General features: G+C 33.3%; 3 protein-coding genes across 4 annotated transcripts; all 3 read left to right on the forward strand.

The window, feature by feature from the left end:
- Positions 1–4,774: 4,774 nt before the first annotated feature.
- On the forward strand, positions 4,775–5,676 carry LOC123196121 (ethylene-responsive transcription factor LEP-like). Its single transcript, XM_044610004.1, has one exon. The coding sequence runs from the start codon at positions 4,815–4,817 to the stop codon at positions 5,589–5,591; it is 777 nt and encodes a 258-aa protein (XP_044465939.1). The 5' UTR covers positions 4,775–4,814; the 3' UTR covers positions 5,592–5,676.
- A 5,798-nt stretch (positions 5,677–11,474) lies between these two features.
- Positions 11,475–16,510, forward strand: LOC123196123 (potassium transporter 4-like). The gene is made up of 9 exons (XM_044610007.1): positions 11,475–11,822; positions 12,780–13,020; positions 13,102–13,347; positions 13,816–13,866; positions 14,025–14,285; positions 14,508–14,560; positions 14,648–14,762; positions 14,851–15,105; positions 15,260–16,510. The coding sequence occupies exons 1-9, from the start codon at positions 11,775–11,777 to the stop codon at positions 16,342–16,344; spliced, it is 2,355 nt and encodes a 784-aa protein (XP_044465942.1). The 5' UTR covers positions 11,475–11,774; the 3' UTR covers positions 16,345–16,510.
- A 251-nt stretch (positions 16,511–16,761) lies between these two features.
- LOC123196122 (ATP-dependent DNA helicase At3g02060, chloroplastic) lies at positions 16,762–24,791 on the forward strand. 2 transcript variants are annotated; one of them, XM_044610006.1, is made up of 15 exons: positions 16,762–17,548; positions 18,203–18,428; positions 18,690–18,935; positions 19,104–19,238; positions 19,353–19,477; positions 20,105–20,244; positions 20,573–20,643; positions 21,390–21,551; positions 22,117–22,203; positions 22,320–22,493; positions 22,870–22,914; positions 23,503–23,859; positions 23,967–24,206; positions 24,293–24,333; positions 24,407–24,791. In XM_044610006.1, the coding sequence occupies exons 1-13, from the start codon at positions 16,935–16,937 to the stop codon at positions 24,066–24,068; spliced, it is 2,484 nt and encodes an 827-aa protein (XP_044465941.1). In that variant the 5' UTR covers positions 16,762–16,934; the 3' UTR covers positions 24,069–24,206; positions 24,293–24,333; positions 24,407–24,791. The 2 variants fall into 2 exon arrangements, with proteins under 2 accessions (XP_044465941.1, XP_044465940.1); XM_044610005.1 differs by having other exon boundaries at positions 23,967–24,333.
- Positions 24,792–25,740: the final 949 nt, after the last annotated feature.

Genomic DNA, 25,740 nt, shown 5'->3' on the forward strand with positions numbered 1-25,740 from the left:
TTTTATCTATTCCCTGCTCTCTCAAGTTTATATCATCAATTCCTTGATATAATATTTGTGATGAACAATCTGGAGTGTTGGCATGAAACTCTTATTTGATCAATCTGGACTGGAATGTGTCCATTGATGATTCTCAAACTAATTAGAATTTCTCGGTCAAGCCAGTAAAATACCAACTCAACCAAATTTCAGAAGCCACAAATATTTCCCTTGGCCAGGAATGAATCCTATGGGAAGGGCAAAGCAAGTAATTAATTAAATAATTTCCTTGCTCCATTGGAGTTATTGGAATCAGTTCAGGGCAAAATCTGAAATTTAAACTGAGACAGATCCAGACCCAACAACAATGGACCGAAGACCCCAAATGGTCAAATGTTTTGGTAGAATCAATTTTGACCTGAGTTGAATGGTGGTAATTGTATGTTCATAGCACATGGTGAAAAACTGGAATATGTTATCATGTGAATCAGTGTTACCTTATTCATCGTGTGTGTATTAAAACTATGTACACATTGAGAAACTTCGGATCTAATGATCGATCTCACAATCATTGAATCAGATAAATCAAGAGTTTGATTTTGATATATCGTTGGATGAAACTTGAACTTACACTCTTTTATACGTAAAGTCTTTTTTTTTATCACTCAAACTACCCATTGAAGTTTTATTATTTTGTATTTTGCTTGTTTGTTCAATATATTAATGTTGGATTTTTGGAGATCAACGGTTCTGTGAGGTTTTGGATTTGTTTTCTTATAAATGATTTGGAGATCAAATTGCATCATGTAGTTGTCAACAACTGTCATGTAATATTAATAATATATAGATTTGATGACAAGTTTACTCTTCTAGTTTTTTTAGAATAAGAAAATCCATTCATGTATGATCTAAATGGAGTAATTTTAAATGTAAGTTGATAAAAATGAGCAAAATGGTCTTCGAACAAGGACATTTTCGGAATTTTTTATCCTCTAAAGTTCAGGGACATATTAATCACCCTAAAAAGTTTGGCTAATTTTCAAAAATCACTCTTCCTCTTCTTCTTGTAATGAGTTTTTCTTTCCTTTATTAGCCTTTTTTACTTTAACATCTCTCTTATCATATATCCCATCACTTCCATTAGGCAACTCAAATCCTTTGCTATCTCATTTTCCAATACCTCAGCCTTCACCACCCTACGAGACCCATCCAAAGTTAGACTCAAAATTGTTTTTTTATTCTTCACCATTTTTAGACAATTAAACCCTTCTCAAAATCCTTGAATGTTATACCAACTGAATAGTGTTGACTGTCTTTGAAAATTTTCAAAATCAAGAAATGGGTTGAGGAAAGACTAGTTATTATTTCATTTATGATATAACATCCCTTGGAAATTATTTATTTATATTAATGAAATAAATAAATAAATAATAAATTTTTTATATTAAAAATAAAAAATTATCTTTTCAATAAAGTTTGAATGTGAAATAATCATTAGACTTAGCTTTATATAAGAAATTTGCCTAAATCATTTACTAGCATGCATGTAGACACAAATTAAATTGATTAAAATTCATCAAAGAGGACAAATGTGATTGAATAGTCACATAACAATATAATTATAAAAAAATCCCCCTAATCCTAATCCTAATCCCAATCAAACTTTCCACTTATCCGAATTTTCATCATCAATTTGGGAAAATAAATTAATACTTAAATTATTTGCATCCCTCCCTTCAAATCTTGTAGGTTTTTTGACCTATTGTGTCTTGGGTCAATCAAATTCTTGGCTACATAAACAAAGAGCACCTCTTTTCGTTTGCTTCCACCAAGATGCCACAAATTATAATTTCTCATGGTGAACAAATTAATCAACATCTTAAAGAATTGACTAAAAAAGAGGAATATTATGTGTCATTTTTTTATTTACACAGTTTATGTATATAGATTATATGTCATCATATGATTGGATGTTATTTTATATTTAATTTTAAATTATTAAATCACATGATAACACATCATCTGTGTATCAAAATTGTATACCAAAAGTATATACAGATAATTTTGTTTATTATAAAGATACATAACCTAAAAATGATACTAAATATATAAATAAATCTTACAAATTTGTTCATATAAACTAATATACTAATATTTGATTTGGTAATTTTGAGGTTAAAAAAATTATATTTTTCAATTATATATTATCATTTTAATTTGTATAAATAAGTTAGTAAGATTTATTTGTACGTTTAATTTTATTTTATAACCTAACTAATTTGGAACAAGGGACAAATGGTCAAAGAGTCAACTCAAATTAGCATTTTAATCTTGATAATTAAAGTTAATTAGTATTAGTGTTAGTGCATACCTAGCTAGTGTTATAAATATTGTTTTCTCCAAAACTAAAGGTAAAGCCTATGTGTTTTGTGTTTCTCTACCTGATCACATGCTGCCCAACATGGGTTCTTTTCCCTTCCATTGAATTCCTTAAATTATATTTCCAATCATAATGTGAAAAGGGTTGCTTCAAAATCATCAAAATAATAAGAAATGAAACTAGAAAATGTAGCACAAAAGAATAAGAGCTTGGGGTTTGAAAAAGAGCAAAGGCTGTGGAACTTATCATTGATTTTCTTGAGCAAATTGGGTGCACATGGCTGACCCAATTTTATTCCTTCAACACCTTTCTAAAACCCCATTTGTTATTATAATTTAAATAAGATGATTTAGCAGTCCAATTAACCAAACCCTTTTAGAAAATCACCCTGGTTGTGACTTTATCTCTTTGTTTATTTATGCTAATCATCTCCATTTGCAAGTCATTACAAGATAATGAGTCCAAATCCAAGATTAGTTTAATTTTCTCTTTCCCATGACCCCCTTTAGATCATTCAAAAATATAGATTAAGAGACACAAAGATACTCTCTGACATGAGAAGCTAGGGGGAATGTATATGTAGCCTCCCTATTATTAATATCATTATTCAGAAGATTATCTTAACAACTGATTGCATATTCACGATATCCCACATGCATGAGATGATCAATGGGGAGATGTTTTTTTCTTGTAACGAGGAAACTTTATTTGGATTAGATCATCTTAACAGTTTAAACTTGAAATATCATCTAAAAGAATTTGAACTATTGCTCTCATTCTTGAAATATTTCTTTCTCTTATACCATTCAAACTATCCCTTGGGGGCATTTGATTTCCCTTCTTTCGGCTATCTTTTCATTGGCAATCTTCTTGGATTTTTGTTGGATTTTGAATCTTCACAATCAATGTTACAAATATGAAAATAATGTGCATTAAAGTGATCAATCTTGGGAAAGTTTGGTAGATATAAACATCATATAACAATCATGTAATCATCTTCTTAATTAACTAAACTTAATTATGGGACCTGATTAAATATGAAGAAAGAAAGCTAGGCATGCATCTGCAATGATAATCCGAATGTGCTAAGACTTGAAACTTTTTGAAGGAGACATTAGATTATAAATTATAAACAATGTTATACGTATATATTTTTAAGTGTATATATATAGCACAAATAATATATCGTTATGTGATTAGATATTATTTTATCATTAATTCAAAATCATTCGATCACATTATGATTCATCATCTGTATACCCATTTATGTATTCAAAAGTGTATAAACTTGATAAATTAAGTGATACTGTTATAGTTATAAGATTGCGAATGGTCATGATTGGCTCCCCATTCATGAAACTCCATTATTGATCCGAAACTTCACATGTAACAGTTTTGGACTATATACCATATCCAGAAGCAAACATTTTATCAAAGGAAAAATAAAAGCTTGATTGCAGAATAATCATCAACACATGGAAATGCTAATTATAATTAATTCTCATGCCAACCCACTTTAAAGTTCTTATTTTTCTATCTGTTGGTTAATTTATTGATCGACTTTGGTGGACCTTTTCCCATCATTTGAAAAGCTGAAACTCTTCACTTCTCTTTTAGATTGAGTTTTCATTTTCTTTTTTTCTGGGCCCTTGGAGATGGAGTCCTAGATTCTTTTTTGGCTCGCATAATTGCAGTCAGTGGTTGAAAGAGATATAATCTCTTCAAGAAGTTGACAAAAGTTGGTGGGTTTTGAAATTAATTGAAAACCAAATGATTTTATGAAGGTTAATACTGTGAAACTGATCGAATGCATGCATATAACCTTGAGTGGTTGTTTAAGCAGGGAGTTTAAATCCTCTTCGATGATATTTTAAGATTAAACTTTTGATTTACTTAATATAAAAATTGTAAAACTGATCATTGAATTTAGAGTTTTACTTATCTGGTGTGGTCAAATTCACTTCGAAGGGATAGTTCGATTCAAGTAATATGTCCTCGTTATAAAAAAAGTAATATTATGTATATTCACTTTTAAGTATATAAATAAATATACATATAATATATTATTATATAATTGAGTATTATTTTATTTTTAATTTAAAATTATTCAATTATTTAATTACACGTGTCAAATTTATATTTATTTATGTATTTAAAATAGATATATATAATTTTATTATAACAAAAAAAAACATTGTTTAAGCTATGAACATGGAAAGGTTTGAAACTTGGTAAACTTAGTTGAGACCCCCACATGAAATCATTAGTAAAATAATTCCCACAAATAAATAATCCAAAAGGTAAAGGCAAAATTGTAAAAGGTATTGCCCACAGGAGAAGACAAAGACCCTCGAAGCTCTTATATATAACGACTATAATTCACATGCAACCCTCAGAAAACATCACCAGAACAAAGAGAAGAATACAGAAGAAAATTCACATTTCAATTTTCACCATGAATTCATCATCGAAGTCAAAGAGCAAGAAGAAACAGGCACAAGCGCAAGACGGTACATCAACGGCAGAAGGCGGCGGCGTCAAGTTCTTGGGAGTAAGACGGCGGCCGTGGGGAAGATACGCAGCAGAAATTAGAGACCCTTCAACTAAAGAAAGGCATTGGCTAGGAACTTTCGACACTGCTGAAGAAGCTGCTTTGGCTTACGACAGAGCTTCCCGTTCCATGCGTGGCCTTCGAGCTCGCACTAACTTTGTTTACTCTGACATGCCTGCTGGCTCTTCTGTCACCTCTATCATTTCCCCTGATGAACAACACAATAATAACTTCTCTTCTTTTCTCCATGTCCCTCAACCTGCTGACCACCACAATCTCCAAGCCATCTTCAACCAAGATTCGAACTTTGACTCCCATTTCTCTTCCGGGTTCCAAACCATGCCTCACGATCATCACACTAACTTGAATTACAATTATCAACAGCCAGTCATTGACAGCACAGCCAGTTCTCATGAGCTTCCTCCATTACCTTGTGAAATATCAGATTTTGGCATGAATTCTTGCTATGATTTCAACAGCAATCTGACGGGGTTCTCTGATGATCATCAGATGACGTTTACAAGCGGGTTTGATGATACAATGGGAAGTGGAAGTGGGTCGTATTTTGGGTTTGATTCTAGTGATCAGTATGTTCACAGCCCGCTATTCAGCAGCATGCCGCCGGTTTCTGATACGGTTCCAGACGGTTTTCATTTGGGATCATCTTCTTATTTCTTTTAAAAATGTTGATAAAATGTTTGTAATGTGTCATCCTGCTTAAGATTGATGTCTTTTTTGGTTTATGTTTTCATGGTTTCCTGTGAAACTCATCAGTTTCCTGATATATATATATTATAGTAATATTAGATAAATTGGTGGATTAATTAGGTTAATTACTTTTGTTTCTTAATCAAATTTTCTGTCACCCGACTTGACTCGACCATGCTTTTGCATAGCCAAGAGATGGATTGGGCCCAATAATAAAAATGGGCCTGGCAACCAGAAGGAAAGTGCACCAGTAAATGATCTGGTAAATTAGTTATAGATAACACGATACCAGGACACGGCCCACCATACCCAGGCCCACCAATTGATAGACATAACAGGTTGAAATAGCCCGACTAGGCTCCCCTTAAATCATGCCTTTGCTGATCCTGAATGGATCGACCCACCGTATAAATTTTTAAAAATGTTCAAATTAATGATACGTTATTTATAATCGTATTTGAATTAAGCAAAACAGGGACAGTAACTCTAAAATTTTATTGAAGAGTTATCTGTATCTAATTGAATTTTACATGTACAATTGTCACCTATTTATATAAATGTAGAGGAGATGAAACTTTGATATTACAATATTATTTGTAAACAAAGGGAATAACGTTTTCATGGAAGACACGTCTCTTCTGACTAACAATTTCTCTTGGTCTTTCTGTTGCTACAATTGGCAGAGGTTTTCAATGACCTTTCAAGAGGCTCCTCTACAATGTCTACTTCAGTCCAAATCATGACAAGGGATTGAAGTAGGTTATTGTGGCTTTGGAATTCATTTGCCAAATTTTAGTAAGCCATTGTCAAAGAGCAGTGGCGGACACAGGTAGGGTCAAGGACCCTTCTTGACTTCTTAAAAAAAATCCACAAATTTAGAAAAATTTTAATGTGACCCTCAAATTTAAAAAAAAAATCCAAATTGTATGTGTGGTTTTGTAAAGTTATCAATAGATGAATGATAACTCAATTGTTTATAAGGGTGAATATAAATCACACCGAGTTTCAATACCTTTTAATTTAAGTTTGATTCGAATAAAAAATAGTATAACTTCAATTTGGTTTGAGTTCGTCAAGCTAAAATTTAAAGTGGCTTGAGATTAGCTCGAAAAAAATGGTTTGATTCGGTTTAATTTAAATTTATGATTTGAATCAATGGCTTGAATTATGGATTGAATTCATGATTTAAGTTTGTAGCTCATTTACAAAACAACATCGTTTTACTCATTATTTAGGTAAAACAATGTCATTTTGTCAATGAACCATGAATTTGAATTACGAATCTAACCCATGAATTCAAGTCATCGATTCGAATCTTGAATTCATATCAAACTTAAGCCGCAAATCTAAACTACATATTTAAACTATGAATTCGAGTCAAACTTGAGTTGAAATCGAATTTTCCTATTTGAATTTAAATTAAATGAATTTGAATTGAATTGAACCAAATTGATTTTTGAGACCAAACTAATTCGATTTGGATCTAATCCTAGTTGCTTATATAGAAAATGATGTATTTAATAGTATTTGATAATGGAACCATTTTACAATATTTTCAAGAACTGAAATTACGTAGATAACAATTATAAAAATATTGGTTAATAAATATTTTATTAATACAAATAATTCTTTTATTTTAATATAAAATTTACTTTGTTATTTTAACCGTGACCTCCCTAAATTTTACTTCTGGATGTGCTACTCTGAAAGAGTAAACATCTTTGTAAAGTCTAATTTGTCCTACTTTTCATTAAAATTCATCTGCGTCTTTGGTGCGATTTCAATAAGAGAAAAGTCAGTGATGACATTTAAAGATAAGAAATTGCTTATCCACGACCAAACAAGCATATTACATCCTACAAAGTCATGTCTTATTAGATAGAAGAATCAAGTTATTATTGAAAAACTCGTTCTTATCCTTAATCACCAATGTCACACAATTTTCCACTCCAATGATTGGCTGCTTAATAAGAATGAGTTGTGGCCTGTCTAAGGTTGGAATATATAACAAAGCCAAAGGACTATTTCCCACCCAAGATATGCGGTTTTCTCAAGTTTCCTTTTATTAATTTTAAAAATCTTATTTATCTACCCATAATCAATTAGAATTAATAATTTTAAGGGTAAAATCATTATTTTATCTGTATTATTTAAAAATAAACTTAAATTTTATTTTATTTTTCCTTTTAAATTCTAAAAACTAACAATTTTCTCAAACCTAAGTTTTAAAAAACTGTATTTTCCCCCTAGGGTTTTCAATTTTCGGAGTTAGTTTTCCGACGCCGTTTCTTTCTCTCCGGCGTGGCCTCCTTCCGACGGTTGTCTTGGGAGCTATCGTCGACGAAGACGAGTCAACGACCGTGCCTAGGATAATCGTCAGAAGAAGGCCATGCCAGAGAGGAAGATGAGTCGCCTGGAAGTCGTCGGAGATGAAGAAATGGCATGCACCGGAAAACTAACTCTAAAAAATTGAAAATCCTAAGAGGGAAAATACTGTTTTTCAAAACTTGGGTTGAAAAAAATTATTAGTTTTTAAAATTTTAAGGGAGAAAATGAGATAAATTTTTCAAGGGTTATGATTCCGTTAAATTTAACAGCTCATAGGTGGGTAAATAATATTTTCAAAATTAATAAAAGAAAATTTAAGAAAAACACATACTTTGGGTGAAAAATAGCCCTTTGACCTATAACGAACAATTAGAAGCATATAACATTGATATATTACAAAGTTATTTACAAAAAAATTATATAATTATAATAATTATTGGTTTATATATTAATAATAATATATTATTATATAATTAAATAATTTTATTTTAAAAATAATACTTAATTATATAATAATATCATTAATAATAATATATTCTAATATTAATATATTGTACCAGAGCAGTATTCCGTGGGAGTGAAAATCCTATGTTAATACTTTTTGTCGTTATCAATACTAACAATTCAATATCTTTTAAAATCAACAGATTTGTTTTAAATATATTTGATTAATAGTCAATATCGCTATCACATCAGTGCACGATAAACACATTATTGTTAGTAATATTTTTATAAAATAATAAAACTATTAATACAATTTTTATATATAATTTTATACATAAATAATAATATATTATTTTATAATCAAATATATATTTATTTTTAATTTTTAATTATTTAAAAATAAAATTATATATAATTTTATTTATATATATATATATATATATATATATATATATATATATATATAATTATACACTTAACATTATTCTTCATAAAATTAAAGTGGGAAACATTTTCTTCCAACTCTGCTCTTTTATCTTATCAGCCTCCAGTTGCCTTCAATATTCAAACTACACTATCGTAGCTGACGCATGTTTTGAAAACGATGCCTCAAATCACCCGCATAATTTTATTCAAAATCAACGGTCCACAAGAAAGGAATACGGTTTGTTTCAGAGTGGTAGGAATCTTAAAAGGAATATTTCTCTAAATTATGATAGTTAAATCACTTGTCATGTCGTATTTTAAAATTTTAATCTTTTTATTATTTATTAAATATTTTTTAATATTATTATTATATCATACATATTATAAAAAACATAATATTAAAATAATAAAAAAATTTAATTAATATATTATTATTTAAAAAAAATATTATAAATATTCTTAAAATTTTTAAAATTTTCATAAATATATATTTCTATTATATGATTATTTTATCTAAAAATAAAATAATTTGTACTAATAATATATATTATATTATATAATATATTTATTATATTATATAAATTTGATATATCTTATAATATATATTACTTTATATTCATATTATATCATATAATAAAAAAATATATTGTATATTTCAAATATTTATAAAAAGATAAATTTTTGATTTTAAATTATAAATATCTAAATATAAGAAACAAATATATATTTAAATGTAAAATGAGATTAGATTAATGGTGGACTTTTGCAATCTCCATCCACATCAGGAACATAATTATTATTATATCAGACCACGCGCTCGTCAGCCGTCACCAATCGTACAGTCCACGCTCTCCTAAGGGGTTTGGAAAGCACGCACTTATTAAGCGATTGTCCTGTTCGCCAACCGTTTCCCGCATCCAAAACGTGGGCAATATGCAGGCTTACTCTGGCCTTTGTCCACCTCGTTCAACAAGTCAATCATATTATCCATATATTTTTTTTTAATTAACAAAAACATTAATTAATGCAAATTGTCTTTTCTTTCTAATTTATTATTCGTTGATTGTAAGACCGTTCAACTCATGTCGTTGAGTTTGTTTGTAATTATCAGTTTTAATATATTATTTTCATAATAACTGTATTTCTAATATATTAATATATTAATACTTAGTCACCCATCATTAATAAAAGATATTATATAAATTATATATAATAATTAATTATATTATTAATATATAAATACTCTTAAAATTTGAGTTTAGGCTAATTTGTATATAATTAAGTTTGAATTTAAACTCATCAAGTTTGTTTAAAAGGTATTTGAGTTTGATTTATTTCAGAAAAGTTAAGTTAAAGTTTAATTTGAGTTTAAACTTAAATCGAGGTTTAAGCTCAATTCGGTACTAAAACGATATTGCTTTAATATATATTGATTAAAACAATATCGTTTGTATCAAAATTTTTAAGTTTGCTATTTTATTATAAAATTACATGTATAACTCTTCTCCTTATTTTATAATTAAATAATTGTATAGAAGTTTGAAAATAATATTTTCGACATTGATACTGTTATGCTGTTAATTTATAAACTCATGCACTACTAACGTAACAATAGGCATAAACTTTTTTGTAAATAGAATAAGCCACATCAAACTCATCATTTTTTCATCATAATTTTATTTTTTTTAATTGTTTGCATCAAGGTTTTCAGAACTGGACCGGGATAAAAACCGTTTTGAATATTGGTTCCAGTTAGACTGGTTGGTTTGATCAGAATTCCAATTTTATGTAATATTTGAAAAAATTATGTCTACTCATCATCTTAACATTAAACTTACTAAACATAGTTAAACAAAGATGACTTAATAAATTGACAATGATAAATAAATAATCCAAGGCATGAAATGTGCCATCATGACATGACATTCAACTTACATAAATTAACAATGATAAATAAATAATGTATCTAGGACATGAAACATATTATCATGCCATAACATTCAACTTACTACATAAAGAAATTGACAATAATAAATAAATAATATATCCCGGGTATGAAATATATCATCATAACATGACATTCAACTTACTACATAAACGTTAGAAGTTAGCATTCAACTTACTACATAAACGTTAGAAGTCAACAACAACATCAGTAATGCAGAAGATTGAGATCAATGACATCCACGGTTATGCAAAAGGGTTGGATGAATGACGTCGCGACAACCTAGGACTGAAGTAACGACGTTGACGACAACGTAGGATTAGAGCAATGGTGTTGGCGGTATTGCAGGTTTGAACTAGAGAAAAATCGACAACGCTGAAAATAGTTCATGTTGAATGCATACACACAAAATAAAAAGGCCAAAAAACTAAGTTTATATTGAGTCAGTCTGAAATTATAAACTAGACTGAAGCGTGAACCGATAATGAACTGTCAGTCTAATTGAGATCTAATCTGAAAAATTAAAGAATGATTTTTTCTAACTATAAAACTATTACAGTAGCCGGTTTACAGTTTAATCAGTTCGGTCCGGCTTTTTAAACCTTGGCTTGCACCCGTAATTTAGTGTGCTTTATGAATTATAAAAACATTATCTTGAAATTGGAATTTGTCCTTTACTATTAGTTGGTCCGTTTATTGTCCATTATCAAAATTGCGCTTCGTCGCGTGACGAGCTCACCAATAATATAAAATACAATCTCTCATCTCTACAACCCCAAGACGCGTCTTCGTCGCGTGACGAGCTCACCTTGTTACGCTTAGTATAATTGAAGCTTGGATCCCGAGTGGCCCGTTGAGGCAAGCATGGAGGGTAGATGTTGGCTGGCTGCGCCAATTTTTTTAAATTGAATGGACTGGTTTAGATTCCAGGAGATAACTTCGGAATTAAATTTTGCTTAAAACTCAAACTTACTGTCCTTGAGAGACGCAGTTTTCAGGTTCTGATTCTCTCTATGGAGCCGGAATCTGGACTTTCAACTTCTCCTCAACGCTCTTCTCAGGTTTTTTTTTTTTGTTTAATTATTTAGTTTGTTGTATTTATTTTTGTTTGTTTCTTTGTTTCTGTAATTGTTTTGGTTTTTGGTTTCATTTCTGGTTAATTCAATTAGTGCTGAAGCTGTTAATTGGAATTTTCATACAAGCCTACGTGACGTTTTGGTCCAACCAGTGGATTTTAGTTAGTGCTGTTTGAGTTACTGAAGTCTCTGTTTTTTCTTGACATATGTTGAGTATAGATATTTTGATAGCAACTGGGTTTTGTATAGGATTATTGATGTCAGCATACATCAATTTCAATAGTCAATCTTTTGATGCTCTCCTTCGTTGCATCTATCAAACTACGTAAGTAGAATCTCTCATATTGATATATATCGAAGCAAGGCTAGATGTTGTGAAGCTGCATGCTACAACTCCAGTTATTTCAAGTTCATACAGAAATAAAAAAATCAACCTCATCTGATGCCTTTCATATATCAACTGTTGGAGTTTGATGATATCCTTGTCAATCGTTATGTTTAAATTCTCACTCTTTTTTAGACTTTTTCAGTATCCTAAATTTGAGGACTTTGATAACACTTTCTTTTGTATGGGCAAAGAGATAATTTTTCAATTTTTGGTGCCTTTTTTTACTCCATTCTGTAAATAATCTTTTAGTTGTATTAGTAAGAGAGTTTTAAGTAACTGTTTTTATGTTAATCCATATTCTAGACTGAAGATTTTCCATCTTAAGCTAATTTTTTTTTTTTTTGTTAATGATATTTTATAACATTAATGATAGACTGTACTTTTGGTTCTGGTGGATTTTTGTTTTTGTTTTGATTTAGTATGATACAGTTTGAGCTTTGTGCATAGCATGAACACAGTTATTGTTATTTATATATATTTTTATTCTCCAGAACTTGCTGTTTCACAAGTGTCTGATTTGTGAAACCTATTACTGGGTTTGTGTGGTCTTGCAGCTTTCCTGGGTGAATCTCTCCAGGAACCTAATATTAGCATACCAAAGTCTTGGAGTAGTATATGGAGATCTGAGTACTTCACCTCTCTATGTTTATTCTAGTGCATTCATTGGGAAGCTGGAGGACAATTGGACTGAGGAAGCAATATTTGGTGCATTTTCCTTGATTTTTTGGACCCTTACATTAATACCCTTACTAAAGTATGTGTGCATTGTGCTGTCTGCTGATGATAATGGTGAAGGTGCGGTAGTATTTGAACTTGTATAATTGGATTCTGTATTTTCAAATCTGCTAGAGTTGATATATGCCTAATTCATTTCAGGTGGCACATTTGCTCTCTACTCACTGCTTTGTAGGCATGCAAAGTTTAATTTACTTCCGAACCAACAAGCAGCTGATGAGGAGCTGTCGACCTATAAATATGGCCACCCAATGCAGTCTGCTGCCTCTTCTGCATTTAAGAGATATTTGGAGAAACATAAAAGGCTACGAACAGCTCTACTTGTTGTGGTACTTTTTGGTGCTTGTATGGTCATAGGTGATGGTGTGCTCACTCCGGCAATATCAGGTAAGGTCCTAACATGGTGTTCTTAAAGTTTGATCTGATTAAACTCCCAGATGCATCAATTTTATGTTTGGTGCAATTATTAGTTGTTTAACTGCAATAGGAATCGAGAGATGTACATTGCACCACTTTCTTACGATCATTTAAAAGGGAATAAGCAAACTACACTTCCAGCTTTTACCATATAATCTATTTTGCTTGCAAGGTTTTCAATGAACTTCAGGGATATGTTCTTATTTACAAGTTATTGAATACAGTATCTTTTACTGGTTAGTGAAACTTTTAGAGCATTCCACCATGTTAGGCAGTCCAGGGTTCCTCCAGTGGGTCTTTTTTTTTCCATGAGGTGTCATTGTTTAATTTATTCTCATTTGGATCCTTAACATGTTTGGTTTTCCATCTTAGAGATTCTTCTTCTTTAGTTCTCACGAATATGTGGGGTTTAACATATGGCATGCTTTTTATTTGCAGTTCTATCATCGGTTTCAGGTCTGCAGGTTACAGATCATAAGTTGACTGATGGTAATCTGGTTCTCTTTTTTTTTTGTCCTCTTTCTCTTTCTCATCCTGTTACTTATATTAAGATTTTGATTCATGGTGCTGACATCTTTTGATACTTTAATGATCCTATGGGGCATCATACTTTGATTTTTGACATAGTAGGCTCCCCGGTTTTGTAGGTGTACTGGTCTTGCTTGCCTGTGTAATATTGGTGGGCCTGTTTGCTTTGCAGCATTTTGGCACTCGCAATGTAGCTTTTATGTTTGCGCCAATTGTAATGATCTGGTTGGTTTCAATTTTGTCCATTGGTTTGTACAACATCATATATTGGAATCCAAAGATTGTTCGTGCAATTTCTCCACATTATATTATCACGTACTTTAAAGTATGTGGCAAAGACGGCTGGATTTCTCTTGGAGGGATTCTTCTTTGCATAACTGGTAGGTTGCATCTGGTATAAATCATATATTATTAAATATTGTATACTCTATAACTTATTGGTAGATTGTTTTGCAACTCATTATATGAACGTGGTTGAGTTGAAGTTATCTCATGGTTTGTTTTGTAATTATTCAAGTTCTTTAGCTGTCTAATTCCTGATTAAATCTTATATATTGCCGATTTTGTGAGACTGACAACAGATCATTTATGGGTCTCACCAGGTACTGAAGCTATGTTTGCAGACATTGGTCACTTCACTGCCTTGTCAATTAGAGTGAGTTGGACCCATCTTTCAGGAACCACAAGATTTACTGTTAATGTTTGTATGACATAATTTTGAATGATTTTCTTACATTTGCAGCTTGCATTTGCTTTTGTTGTATACCCTTGTTTGGTAGTACAATACATGGGTCAGGCTGCTTTCTTGTCCAAAAACCTCCAGAAGATTCCGCACAGTTTTTATGACTCTATACCTGGTCAGTTTTTTTTGAGGCTAATTGATTGTTTCAAAATTTCTTCTCAATTTTGGGTTGGTCTAATTTTGCTATGTATTGTATGTTACAGATCCTGTGTTTTGGCCAGTCTTTGTCATTGCCACCCTTGCAGCTATTGTTGGGAGTCAGGCTATTATCACTGCAACTTTCTCCATCATCAAACAATGTCATGCCCTTGGTTGCTTTCCACGTGTGAAGGTTGTCCACACCTCAAAGAATATATATGGGCAGATATATATTCCAGAAATAAACTGGATCCTAATGATCCTTACCCTTGCTATCACTATTGGGTTTCAGGACACAACTTTAATAGGAAATGCTTATGGTATGTTCTGCTAAAAAAAAAAAAAATCTGTCTCTCTGTATCAGTATGTATCAATGTTAATTGTGCTAATGTTTGCATCACTGGTGTCTGCTCCTCACCTGACCAATTTTGCTCATTCGTGGTTGTAATGTTGCATTTTTGTTTTGGCACCCAGGACTTGCTTGCATGACGGTGATGTTCATCACAACATTTCTCATGGCACTAGTCATAATATTCGTTTGGGAGAAAAGTATCTTCCTGTCTGCAATATTCCTTCTACTCTTCTTGTTCTTTGAAGGTACTTACTTATCTGCAGCATTAACCAAAGTACCTCAGGGAGGGTGGGTTCCTCTTGCACTCTCATTCATCTTTATGGTGGTTATGTACATCTGGCATTATGGGACCCGCAGAAAGTACAACTTTGACCTGCATAACAAAGTTTCATTAAAATGGTTACTTGGTTTAGGCCCCAGCCTTGGTATTGTCCGTGTGCCTGGGATTGGGCTTATATACTCAGAGTTGGCAACAGGAGTCCCTGCAATCTTCTCTCACTTTGTTACAAACCTTCCCGCATTTCACAATGTGCTTGTCTTTGTTTGTGTTAAATCAGTTCCTGTCCCACATGTTTCACCTGAAGAACGATTTCTCATTGGCCGTGTTTGCCCAAGGTCATTCCGTATGTATAGATGCATTGTGAGGTATGGTTACAAAGATATTCAACGTGATGTTGGTGATTTTGAGAACCAGCTCATACAAAGCATAGCTGAGTTTATCCAGATGGAAGCAGTTGAGCTACAGCCCTCTAGTTCAGAGTCTTCACTGGATGGGAGGATGGCTGTCATAAGCACCAGAAATGTTGACTCAAGCTCGACCTTCATTATATCCGAGCGAGAAGATAATGATTCCAATGAGTCAATCCAGAGCAGCAAATCTGCAACTCTGCAGAGTTTGCGATCTATTTTTGATGATGAGGATCCACAAGTGAGGAGGCACCGGGTGAGGTTTAAGTTACCACCAAATCCTGCAATGGATCCTGCCGTTAGGGATGAGCTGATGGATTTGATCCAGGCAAAGGACGCAGGGGTCGCATATATAATGGGCCACTCATATGTGAAGGCTAGGAGATCATCTTCATTTTTGAAAAGGTTTGTGATCGATATCGGATATTCATTTCTTCGCAAGAATTGCAGGGGGCCGGCTGTGGCACTAAATATTCCTCATATCAGTCTAATCGAAGTGGGTATGATATACTATGTTTAGTTAAAAGCATAAAAAGGAAAATGCTACATCATCTATGAACCGCAGACAGCAGTGTTCATATTTTTGTATGTGTGGCATCTTCTGTCACTCTCAGTGGAGCAGGAGGGTGTGTTGAACGAGTCATGTTAAAGAGATTATCTGGAAATTTGTGAAGAAACTTGCTCAATCTTCCTGTAGCTCTCTTTTTCTTTATTTGTACAGATGACATGTACCATAATTATTTTATATGGTTTAAAATTCACTGTTTAAACTGAAATTTCTTTCAAACATCATAAGCTATCTTGTGGTTAGAGTTTAAAATTTCTCCATAAATTGCAATTCCATCTGGAAGTTTGATTGATTTTTCCAAAATAATTAGTCCCATAATCAGGTCAAAATGAAAAATATCTGGTGTCATTCTCAGTGAATGACGAGCGTAAATCTCTTCCACACGATTTATCCCTCGACTCTTTCTGTGTTGTTGTAGTAACTCTAAAACCTCCCTTGAACCTCCCTTGATTCTTTATCCACAGTACGCCTCTCTCAGTCTCTCTATTCAAAATGTTCTGTTTCTTCAAACTCTCAGTGCCCGTTTGAATTCTACATCTTCAATGGCTTCTTCTTCTTCCCTCTTCCCACCAACATCTTCTCTGTTCAAACCCACAACTTCCACCGAGCTTTGGACTTTCACTTCTTTTTTTTCTCTTCGGAGGAAAAAAAACAGATCCTTTTCTCAATTCAATGCCGCGTATACACCGGGCCTCTCCCTCTCCTCGCCCATTAACAAGTCAACCTCACGAAGGGACAGATATGAAGCGGAGCAAGACTCCATTTCTGTTCTTAATGAGAGAATTCGAAGAGATTACAGTAAGAGAGAGGCTACAAGGCCTGTAATGGACTCTGAAGAGGCTGACAAGTATATTCGGTTTGTTAAGGAGCAGCAGCAAATTGGGTTGCAGAAGTTAAAGAGTAAGAAAGCAGGTGATGGTGGTGGTGGCGACGGTGATGTTGGTGGTGGTTTCAGCTATAAGGTTGATCCATACAGTTTAAGGTCTGGTGATTATGTGGTGCATAAGAAGGTTGGTATTGGGAGATTTGTTGGGATTAAGTTTGACGTGCAAAAGGGGTCTTCTGAGCCTATTGAATATGTGTTTATAGAGTATTCTGATGGGATGGCTAAACTTCCCGTGAAGCAGGCCTCGCGTATGCTCTACCGATATAATCTGTAAGGTTTAATTTTTTTAATTGGATCGATTGTACATTTCATTTTTTCAACAGTAATCTAATGCTTAATTGGAAATGCTGGCCTCTGCTGTTTATGGTTGATGTGTCAAGGTTGCTTTATCTTATAGTGCTGCATTTTAAGTGTCAACAAATTTGGTGGTTGCTTATCCTGCTTTAACTTTTGTATATATGATTAGAACCTTAAATCTTCTTTCACTTTTGAAATTGAGCTAATTGACTACTTAAATTTATGCATTACAAACTATGCCTCTCTCTATTATGTGGTTTCATGGGAAAGAGGCGCAAGAACATTTTTATATGAGCACATTTATCTCTTCTCTCTTTCTCTTTGCTTGAGAATCATTTAAAACTAGGAAAAATGGATTGTCAATTGTACTGTTAAAATTTTACTTGAATTTTGCTTATTTAACTGGAAAGATGCACAAAATGAACTTAAACCTTTTTGAAACTGCAAGACATAAAGGAAAAAATTATCATGATACTGAAAACAAATGGAGCATCCTTTAATTAAATAAAGAAAAAGAGGGCATGAAAGGTCATTTTTTGATGCTTTGGTCTCAATGACATTCTTTTATGCCTTTAGGTAATTTTCCACCTGTGTTTTCCATCCCTTATACTTTTGTCATGGTTTCAGACCAAATGAAACAAAAAAACCTCGGACATTGAGCAAATTGAATGACACTAGTGTGTGGGAGAGAAGAAAGACAAAAGGAAAGGTTGCAATTCAGAAAATGGTTGTGGACCTAATGGAGCTGTATTTACATAGGCTGAAACAAAGAAGACCTCCCTACCCTAAGAATCCTGCCATGGCTGAATTTGCTGCCCAATTTCCTTATGAACCTACTCGGGATCAAAAGCAAGTAAGATCTTAACTTTATTCTGTTTCATTGTTAAACTTTGTTGCTGAGGCCAAACTGATTTTAGTTTTGATGCTAGTATGATGTTTCTTTTCCTTGGGTGTTAATTAGTTTGACTTAGCTTTACCAATCTGAGTAAGCTGAAGCATTTTGTTCTCCAGTAGTCATGCTATTTGATATAACAAAGTGATAGTTGAACTTTTGTGATCTTGTAAGAGTGGAAGCATGTGTTTCTTCCTCTTTCATGTTTGACTCTCATTACAGGCTTTTATTGATGTTGAGCGGGATCTGACTGAGAGGGAAACTCCAATGGACCGTTTAATTTGTGGAGATGTTGGATTTGGTAAAACTGAAGTTGCACTACGTGCCATCTTCTGTGTAGTCTCTGCAGGGAAGCAGGCTATGGTTCTAGCACCTACAATTGTTTTAGCCAAACAGCATTTTGATGTTATTTCTGAGCGGTTTTCTGAGTATCTTAATATCAATGTTGGACTGCTAAGTCGGTTTCAGGTATCCTATGGCTTAGCCTCTTCTCTCTTTAAGTCAAACAGATGGTTCTGTATGTACTCTGGGAGACAATGGTTTTCTTAATCCATGTCAGAGAACTTTTCTGATCCAGTGCATGTTTGGAGTTCCTTGGTTCATTTTCTAAGTCTATTACCTTGTTACAAAATACAGACGAAAGCAGAGAAAGAGGAGCATCTGGACATGATAAAAGAGGGACGTCTGAACATTATTGTGGGAACTCATTCACTTCTTGGAAGTCGCGTTGTATATAACAATCTAGGTCTTCTTGTGGTCGATGAAGAACAGGTCTGCATTCAAGTTTTATTGATGTTGCATGTTTAGATTGACCTGGATTTCTTCTTAGTATTTACTGAAATAGCTTTTAATTGTCATTTTTGTGAAACAATTCTTGATTTGCAGAGGTTTGGTGTCAAACAGAAGGAGAAGATTGCTTCATTTAAAACTTCAGTTGATGTTCTTACTCTGTCCGCAACACCTATACCACGGACACTCTATTTAGCATTGACTGGATTTCGTGATGCTAGGTAATAGTTCTGTTGGTGGTCAAAGTTTTATGGATCATAATATTTGTGATGCTAGGTAATGTTCTTTGTTTAGTGTCTCAAATTTGTCAAATAAGAGGACTGGCCAAACTTTTTTGCTAATTCATGAAGCTTCAAGATACAAAATCTGACAATAAAGAGAGAGCAGAACAATTTATTTCTAAAAGGCAATGTAAATAACTTTAGGTCTCAAAATTTTATCTTGGGCTGCTATGTATAGAAAAAGAGTTGGGTACCAGTTTGACAACTTCAGTAAATTAAGATATGTAGTTTTGGTGTTCTGATTAAGTCATCAACTTGGATTGGCATGCAATTTGGTGATATAGAATTCTGTAGCTGATGTGAAGTGGTAGGTGTGGGACAATTAATTGCATTGTATTTACAAGATAGGGTAACTGGCATATTGTGATATTATTTTTACATACAAATTTAAAAAAGATTTTTATGGACAAACTTCATTGTTGGGCTTGAGTAATGTTACGACTCAAAGAAGTGAGCTCTTTATGAAAATTTGGCAGATTTTGACATGCTGAAAGTCATTCATACTGGCACCCGCTGCTTGCAGGACCTTTGATCTTATATTTCGTAATTTATCTGCTGTCTTTTCAGCTTAATTTCAACTCCACCTCCAGAAAGAGTTCCTATAAAAACCCATCTTTCAGCTTTCGGTAAGGAGAAGGTAATATCAGCAGTCAAGTATGAGCTGGACCGGGGTGGACAGGTTTTTTATGTCTTGCCTCGTATAAAAGGTAAAGCCTGAGTGTGTCCTGCATTAAATTTCTCATACATGAAATACTTGGGCATGATCCTCTAATTATTGATCGCAATTTGGATGGTATTATAATGTTAATTTTTTACAGAGTTGCAAGCCAGAATTGTGTTGTTTTCCTGTTCCTCTTTTTACTACTAATGTTTTTGTCGTGATTAATTTAAGTTTTTATTACCTTAATAGAATGTAGCGTGAAACGTAATCTATGCATGCATATATTGATGTTTGGAAAAAAGAAGTTGCCTGCACAATAGTTTGAAAATCAAGTATTAAACTTTGTATATTATTTACTGTGTTATGTGTAACAGGACTTGAAGAAGTGATGGATTTTCTTGAACAGGCATTTCCAAATGTTGATATAGCCATCGCACATGGACAGGTGTTTCCTCCTTTGAACTTACATATGCAATGTGTTCTATATAAAATATACAGAAGCTTTCATTCTGGCCCTAGAAGATAAAACTTCCATATTTAACCATTGAAATAGTGGAAAGAGTCTTAAATTATGTGGATAGCATCTCGACTTCTGAAATTCATGGTTTCAATTTTTGAAATGATATCATAGACTAATATGTAGTTGAGATTTTAGCTCCAAAGGTTGGTAGCAAGTTGATTTGGATTTTTGGTTGGCTGAGTGAATCCTTTATTTTGGTATCATTTTGTAACATCTATAGTGATGCCCACTAAAGTGAATTTCTATTAATGATGTTGGAAATTCAATACATCTTCCGAGAACAATAATCACCAAGACTTTCAGTTTCATCAAATTAAGTGAAACCCTTTAAGATAAGAATGAGCTATAAGTGTCCCAATCCTAACAGATGACCCGAGTGTGTGTAAAGGGATGACTTTGGATTGAGTTTCACTAGTTTTCCTGTGGTATGCAATTTATAGAGCTGTTATGGTAAGACATTCAGACAACCTGCAAACATAAACTTGTTGAAATGGTTGGCTGTTCTGTATTTTGACAGAAAATGTCTTTTGCAAATGGATTTCACATGGCAATCTCTAGTAGTTGTACTTGCTTCTTGTTTAACCGTGTAGAAGATGGCTTAGTTTTAACCCTACTAGTAGCTTCTGATGTTTCATGTTATACCCACTTTATATGCTATGTGCTTCTTACAGCAATATTCGAAGCAGCTTGAGGAAACCATGGAGAAATTTGCACAAGGCTTTATTAAGATTCTTATATGCACAAATATAGTTGAAAGTGGGCTTGACATTCAAAATGCAAACACTATCATAGTTCAAGATGTTCAACAGTTCGGCCTAGCGCAGTTGTATCAGGTCCTTCCCTTTTGCATTTTCCTTGCATCTCAGCCTTATTTTTTAATCCTGATGTGAAGGATCAACAGTGGAAATTATTTTTTCTGAAAATGCACCAGGAAGATTGTCATTTTGCTCCTTTTTCTAAATATTTGTGGAAATCATGGATACTTCAATTTTTTTATTTTGAGGTTTAATTGTGCCTCCATATAATGAGATGGCTACTTTGTGTTTAACTGAATTCTGCTTTTCTGTCCTGCATTTGCTAATTATGATCTTAGGAGGAACAGTGTTGACTCTTTATATGCACCAAAATTACGTGCTCCTCTCCATCTCAGTCACTCTCTCTTTATCTGATTTGCTCCTTTTTTTTATGCTTATGTGGTAGAAATATATTTGGGAACTACATGGCTTTTTATTTTGCTCCTATTATTTAATTTTCTTAGGTAAGTTCACATTTAAAGTGATTTACATACACCTCTGAGCATGCTGTCATGATACTAAGGCATAAAGATACCTTAAGTTGTTTTGGAAATTGTTTTTCTTTTGCCTTTATTGACATCGATTTTTCTTTTGATGCTCATAGTTGCGTGGAAGGGTGGGGCGGGCAGATAAAGAAGCTCATGCCTACTTGTTTTACCCTGATAAGTCACTGCTGTCTGACCAAGCACTGGTATGTAGTTTGATATCAACCTTTATCTGTATTGATTATAGACTTGGTGATTCTCAAATCTACAAAAACATGGTTTGTTAAAAGTAGAGCATTCATTATCTTGGTTGTGTCTATAGGAAAGGCTTGCAGCTCTTGAAGAATGCCGTGAACTTGGTCAAGGTTTCCAACTTGCTGAGAGAGATATGGGGATAAGAGGTTTTGGTACAATCTTTGGGGAGCAGCAGACTGGGGATGTTGGAAATGTTGGGATTGATCTGTTCTTCGAAATGCTTTTTGAAAGCTTGTCCAAGGTATTTTCTGATTACTTAAGGAAAATAAAAAAGGTATTTTCTGATTCATGAGCACTTCATTATCCTTTCTGAGGATTCAATATCAGGGTTTCATGTGCTGTGTGGCTTTTTTCAGATTTCTACAATCCACTTTGATGCCTTTCCATGTTTTTGGCCCCGTTGCTTTTTATCCACTTGAATGCATAAATTATATAATATGACAGCTTTTCTTACTTTCTCTTATGTGTAAACAGTTTAATTTCAATCTGACAGTTGCACACATGCGCGCACACATTGTATTTACGTATCACTGTGCTGGCTGTGCGTATGTTACTAGTTTCGCTAGCTGTGCTCGTACTTTTCTGAATTTCACTCATGATCACTCCTTTGAATACAGGTTGATGAACACCGTGTAATCACTGTTCCTTACCAGTCTGTGCAGGTAGTTTTTTCTGTCTGGACCTTTGTTTCCAAAACAAGTGAATTGTATGATCTGATGTTGATTGCTTCTACATATGGCAATTGTAAAGTTGAAAGAGTCAATCAATGTGTTCCTACACCGTTTTTGGTATCTGTACACAGATCGTTGCACTTCTGTTGTTACTGTAAGGCCGTGTTATTTTAGCTTTGTTTGTAGGAGCAATTACCATTGCAGTAAATGAGGGTCAGTGTGAATGCATGCAACCAGTACCTCAAAAAGGTTGAGTCCTGAGAAGCATTCCAGGCTACTATGTTTTTTATTAGATAAAATACTAATAATTCATTTCAGAGTTGATGTCTGAAGTAGCATTCGCATAATATGATGTAATGTGTGAAGACAGGTGTTTTAATTGGGTTTGGTCTCTTTATCCATTTGTAACCCAACTTTTAACACTCTGTTCTGTTCATAAAAGTCCAAACTTCACCAAACATTTTATTTCAGTTTTTGATTTATGAAAAAAATCTGGCCTTAGAGTAGAGTGGAATTAGATTAAGTGCAGGACTGTAAACTGTTGTCTTTAACCTGCTGTTTTATTTTTTATAATTCCAGATCGATATAGATGTAAATCCTCGTCTCCCATCTGAGTACATAAATTATCTGGAGAATCCAATGGAAATTATAAGTGAAGCCGAAAATGCTGCTGAAAATGGTATATGGAGTTTGATGCAATTTACCGAGAGTCTTCGATCCCAATATGGAAAAGAGCCTTTCTCCATGGAAATTTTATTAAAGAAGCTGTATGTGAGGAGAATGGCAGCAGATCTTGGGATCAGTAGAATCTATGCTTCAGGAAAGATGGTAGGCATGGAAACGAATATGAATAAGAGGGTTTTCAAACTGATGACAGATTCCATGATGTCTGATATTTACCGAAACTCTTTGGTCTTCGACAGAGATCAAATAAAGGTAACCATATAATCTTCTTACATCTGTTTGCACAACACACTTAAGCCATGAGCAATAATATGGTAATACCAATCAATACTAATCATGTTCAGTTTTCTTTTCCCCAGGCAGAGCTGCTTCTGAAGCTACCAAAAGAACAGCTTCTCAGTTGGGTCTTCCAATGTTTAGCTGAACTTCATGCTTCGCTTTCAGCTCTTATAAAATATTAGTTCTCTTTACAGAATAAGTAGATTGTTCTTGACTCGACGTTTCCCTTGTCAAGATCTCCTTATTACTCAGTGTGTTCGAGTGAAGGGAAACTTAAGATTTGCCTTGTCAATGGGTTGTTACCTCTCTTATACCGAAAGGTGGAGACATTCTTGCATAAAATTCATACTCAAAAGAAAAGCAACTCAGCCGTTTCAATTTATTTACGCATACATATCTTCTACAGTTGCAGGTTTTGATCAGAATTTACAAGTACAAATTTTCAAGGTAAACTTCACAAACCATTGCACATTTTCACTGTCCCACCATTGTGCTCTTCTAACTGGCTCTTCTTCTGTAGGATATGCGTTGATGCTTTGCCGCGATGGGATCAGTGATGTAAGTGTGATACCTTAAAGCTTAGCAAAACTAGGATATGCCTCTACCTATATTGCTACTCATTTTTCTGACATATCTTCATATTGAAGTTCTGTTTTAATTTGCACAAGCTGGTTGGAAAGGAATCGTGTACATATATATAGAGGCTCTATTGAAGTTGCTACTTCATTATGTAATTCCTGAAAGAAGGATCACCAGGTGACCAACAAAGCTGGTGCTATTTCTGTATATCATCATTTAAATCAAGAAGTATATATTCAAAAATCAATTTATTATTTTGTAAAAAAATTATGATGAATTCTAAAAAGAGGAAAAATTTAGTGACAACCAAGTCAAAATATTTCGCAGTTTCAGATGTTCATATTTCATCATGCATATTCATTAGCCATGGTACTGGAACATTTTTTACTCAATATTGCAAATGAAGTGGACAGGTACAGTGCAATGATATATACATTAGTGAACTTGTAAACAATGATGTGCTTTCATGTTTCTAAACCAGCTACAAGTTTTCATCATTTTTGGTCTACTATATATCTTTGACAGATTGATTGTGTCCCCTGTAAAAGACAGAAAACAAAGAAACAAGACCATTTGTGAAATGAATGCTTATGAAGCTTTCACAAATGATATCCAAGGCAAAGGTGCTGCAAAATTACCGGTGCAGAAGTTTTTCTCTTGAGAAACATCTTTATTTTTTTTTTAAATTTTTAGTGTCCCACTATAGTAGCGGGCCTTGCAATGTAGAAGCCATTATGGTCCAGAGTTGCGGTACAGTCCAAACAGCCCATGAGCTATGCTAAAATTGGACTCCGGGTCAGCCTGCAGGCCAGCCCACCCCTTTTGCCATGTTTAGATGAGCTTGGCAGTAGTAGGATGACAATTAAACATGGCAAAAGCGTAAGAGAAATCAAACTAAGAGATGCACATGGAACAGAACATGCCCTTCTGGGGATTATTGTTGAGGTTATTTGTTGATAAATTTCTAATTTTTTTCCTATGGATGGACATGGACAAATGGTGATCATCTTTATTATAATAAAACTATTTATAATTATTTTAATTATACAAATAAATAAATATTTTATATGTATAATCAAGTAATTGAATTAATACAAATTAAAAATAAAATAACGAATAGTATAAATAATGCATTCATTTTCTTTAAATAGAAGGAAAAGCAGTAAATCTGTTCTGTTGCTTGGACAAATGCGGTTGGACTTGAACCTGCCCTAGGTATAACATCAGTTCCGCGTGGGGCCAAGCTAATGAAGTTTCATTTCTTCTGGAACATTC

This window comes from Mangifera indica, chromosome 14 (assembly GCF_011075055.1).
Source record: "Mangifera indica cultivar Alphonso chromosome 14, CATAS_Mindica_2.1, whole genome shotgun sequence".
Taxonomy (NCBI): Eukaryota; Viridiplantae; Streptophyta; class Magnoliopsida; order Sapindales; family Anacardiaceae; genus Mangifera; species Mangifera indica.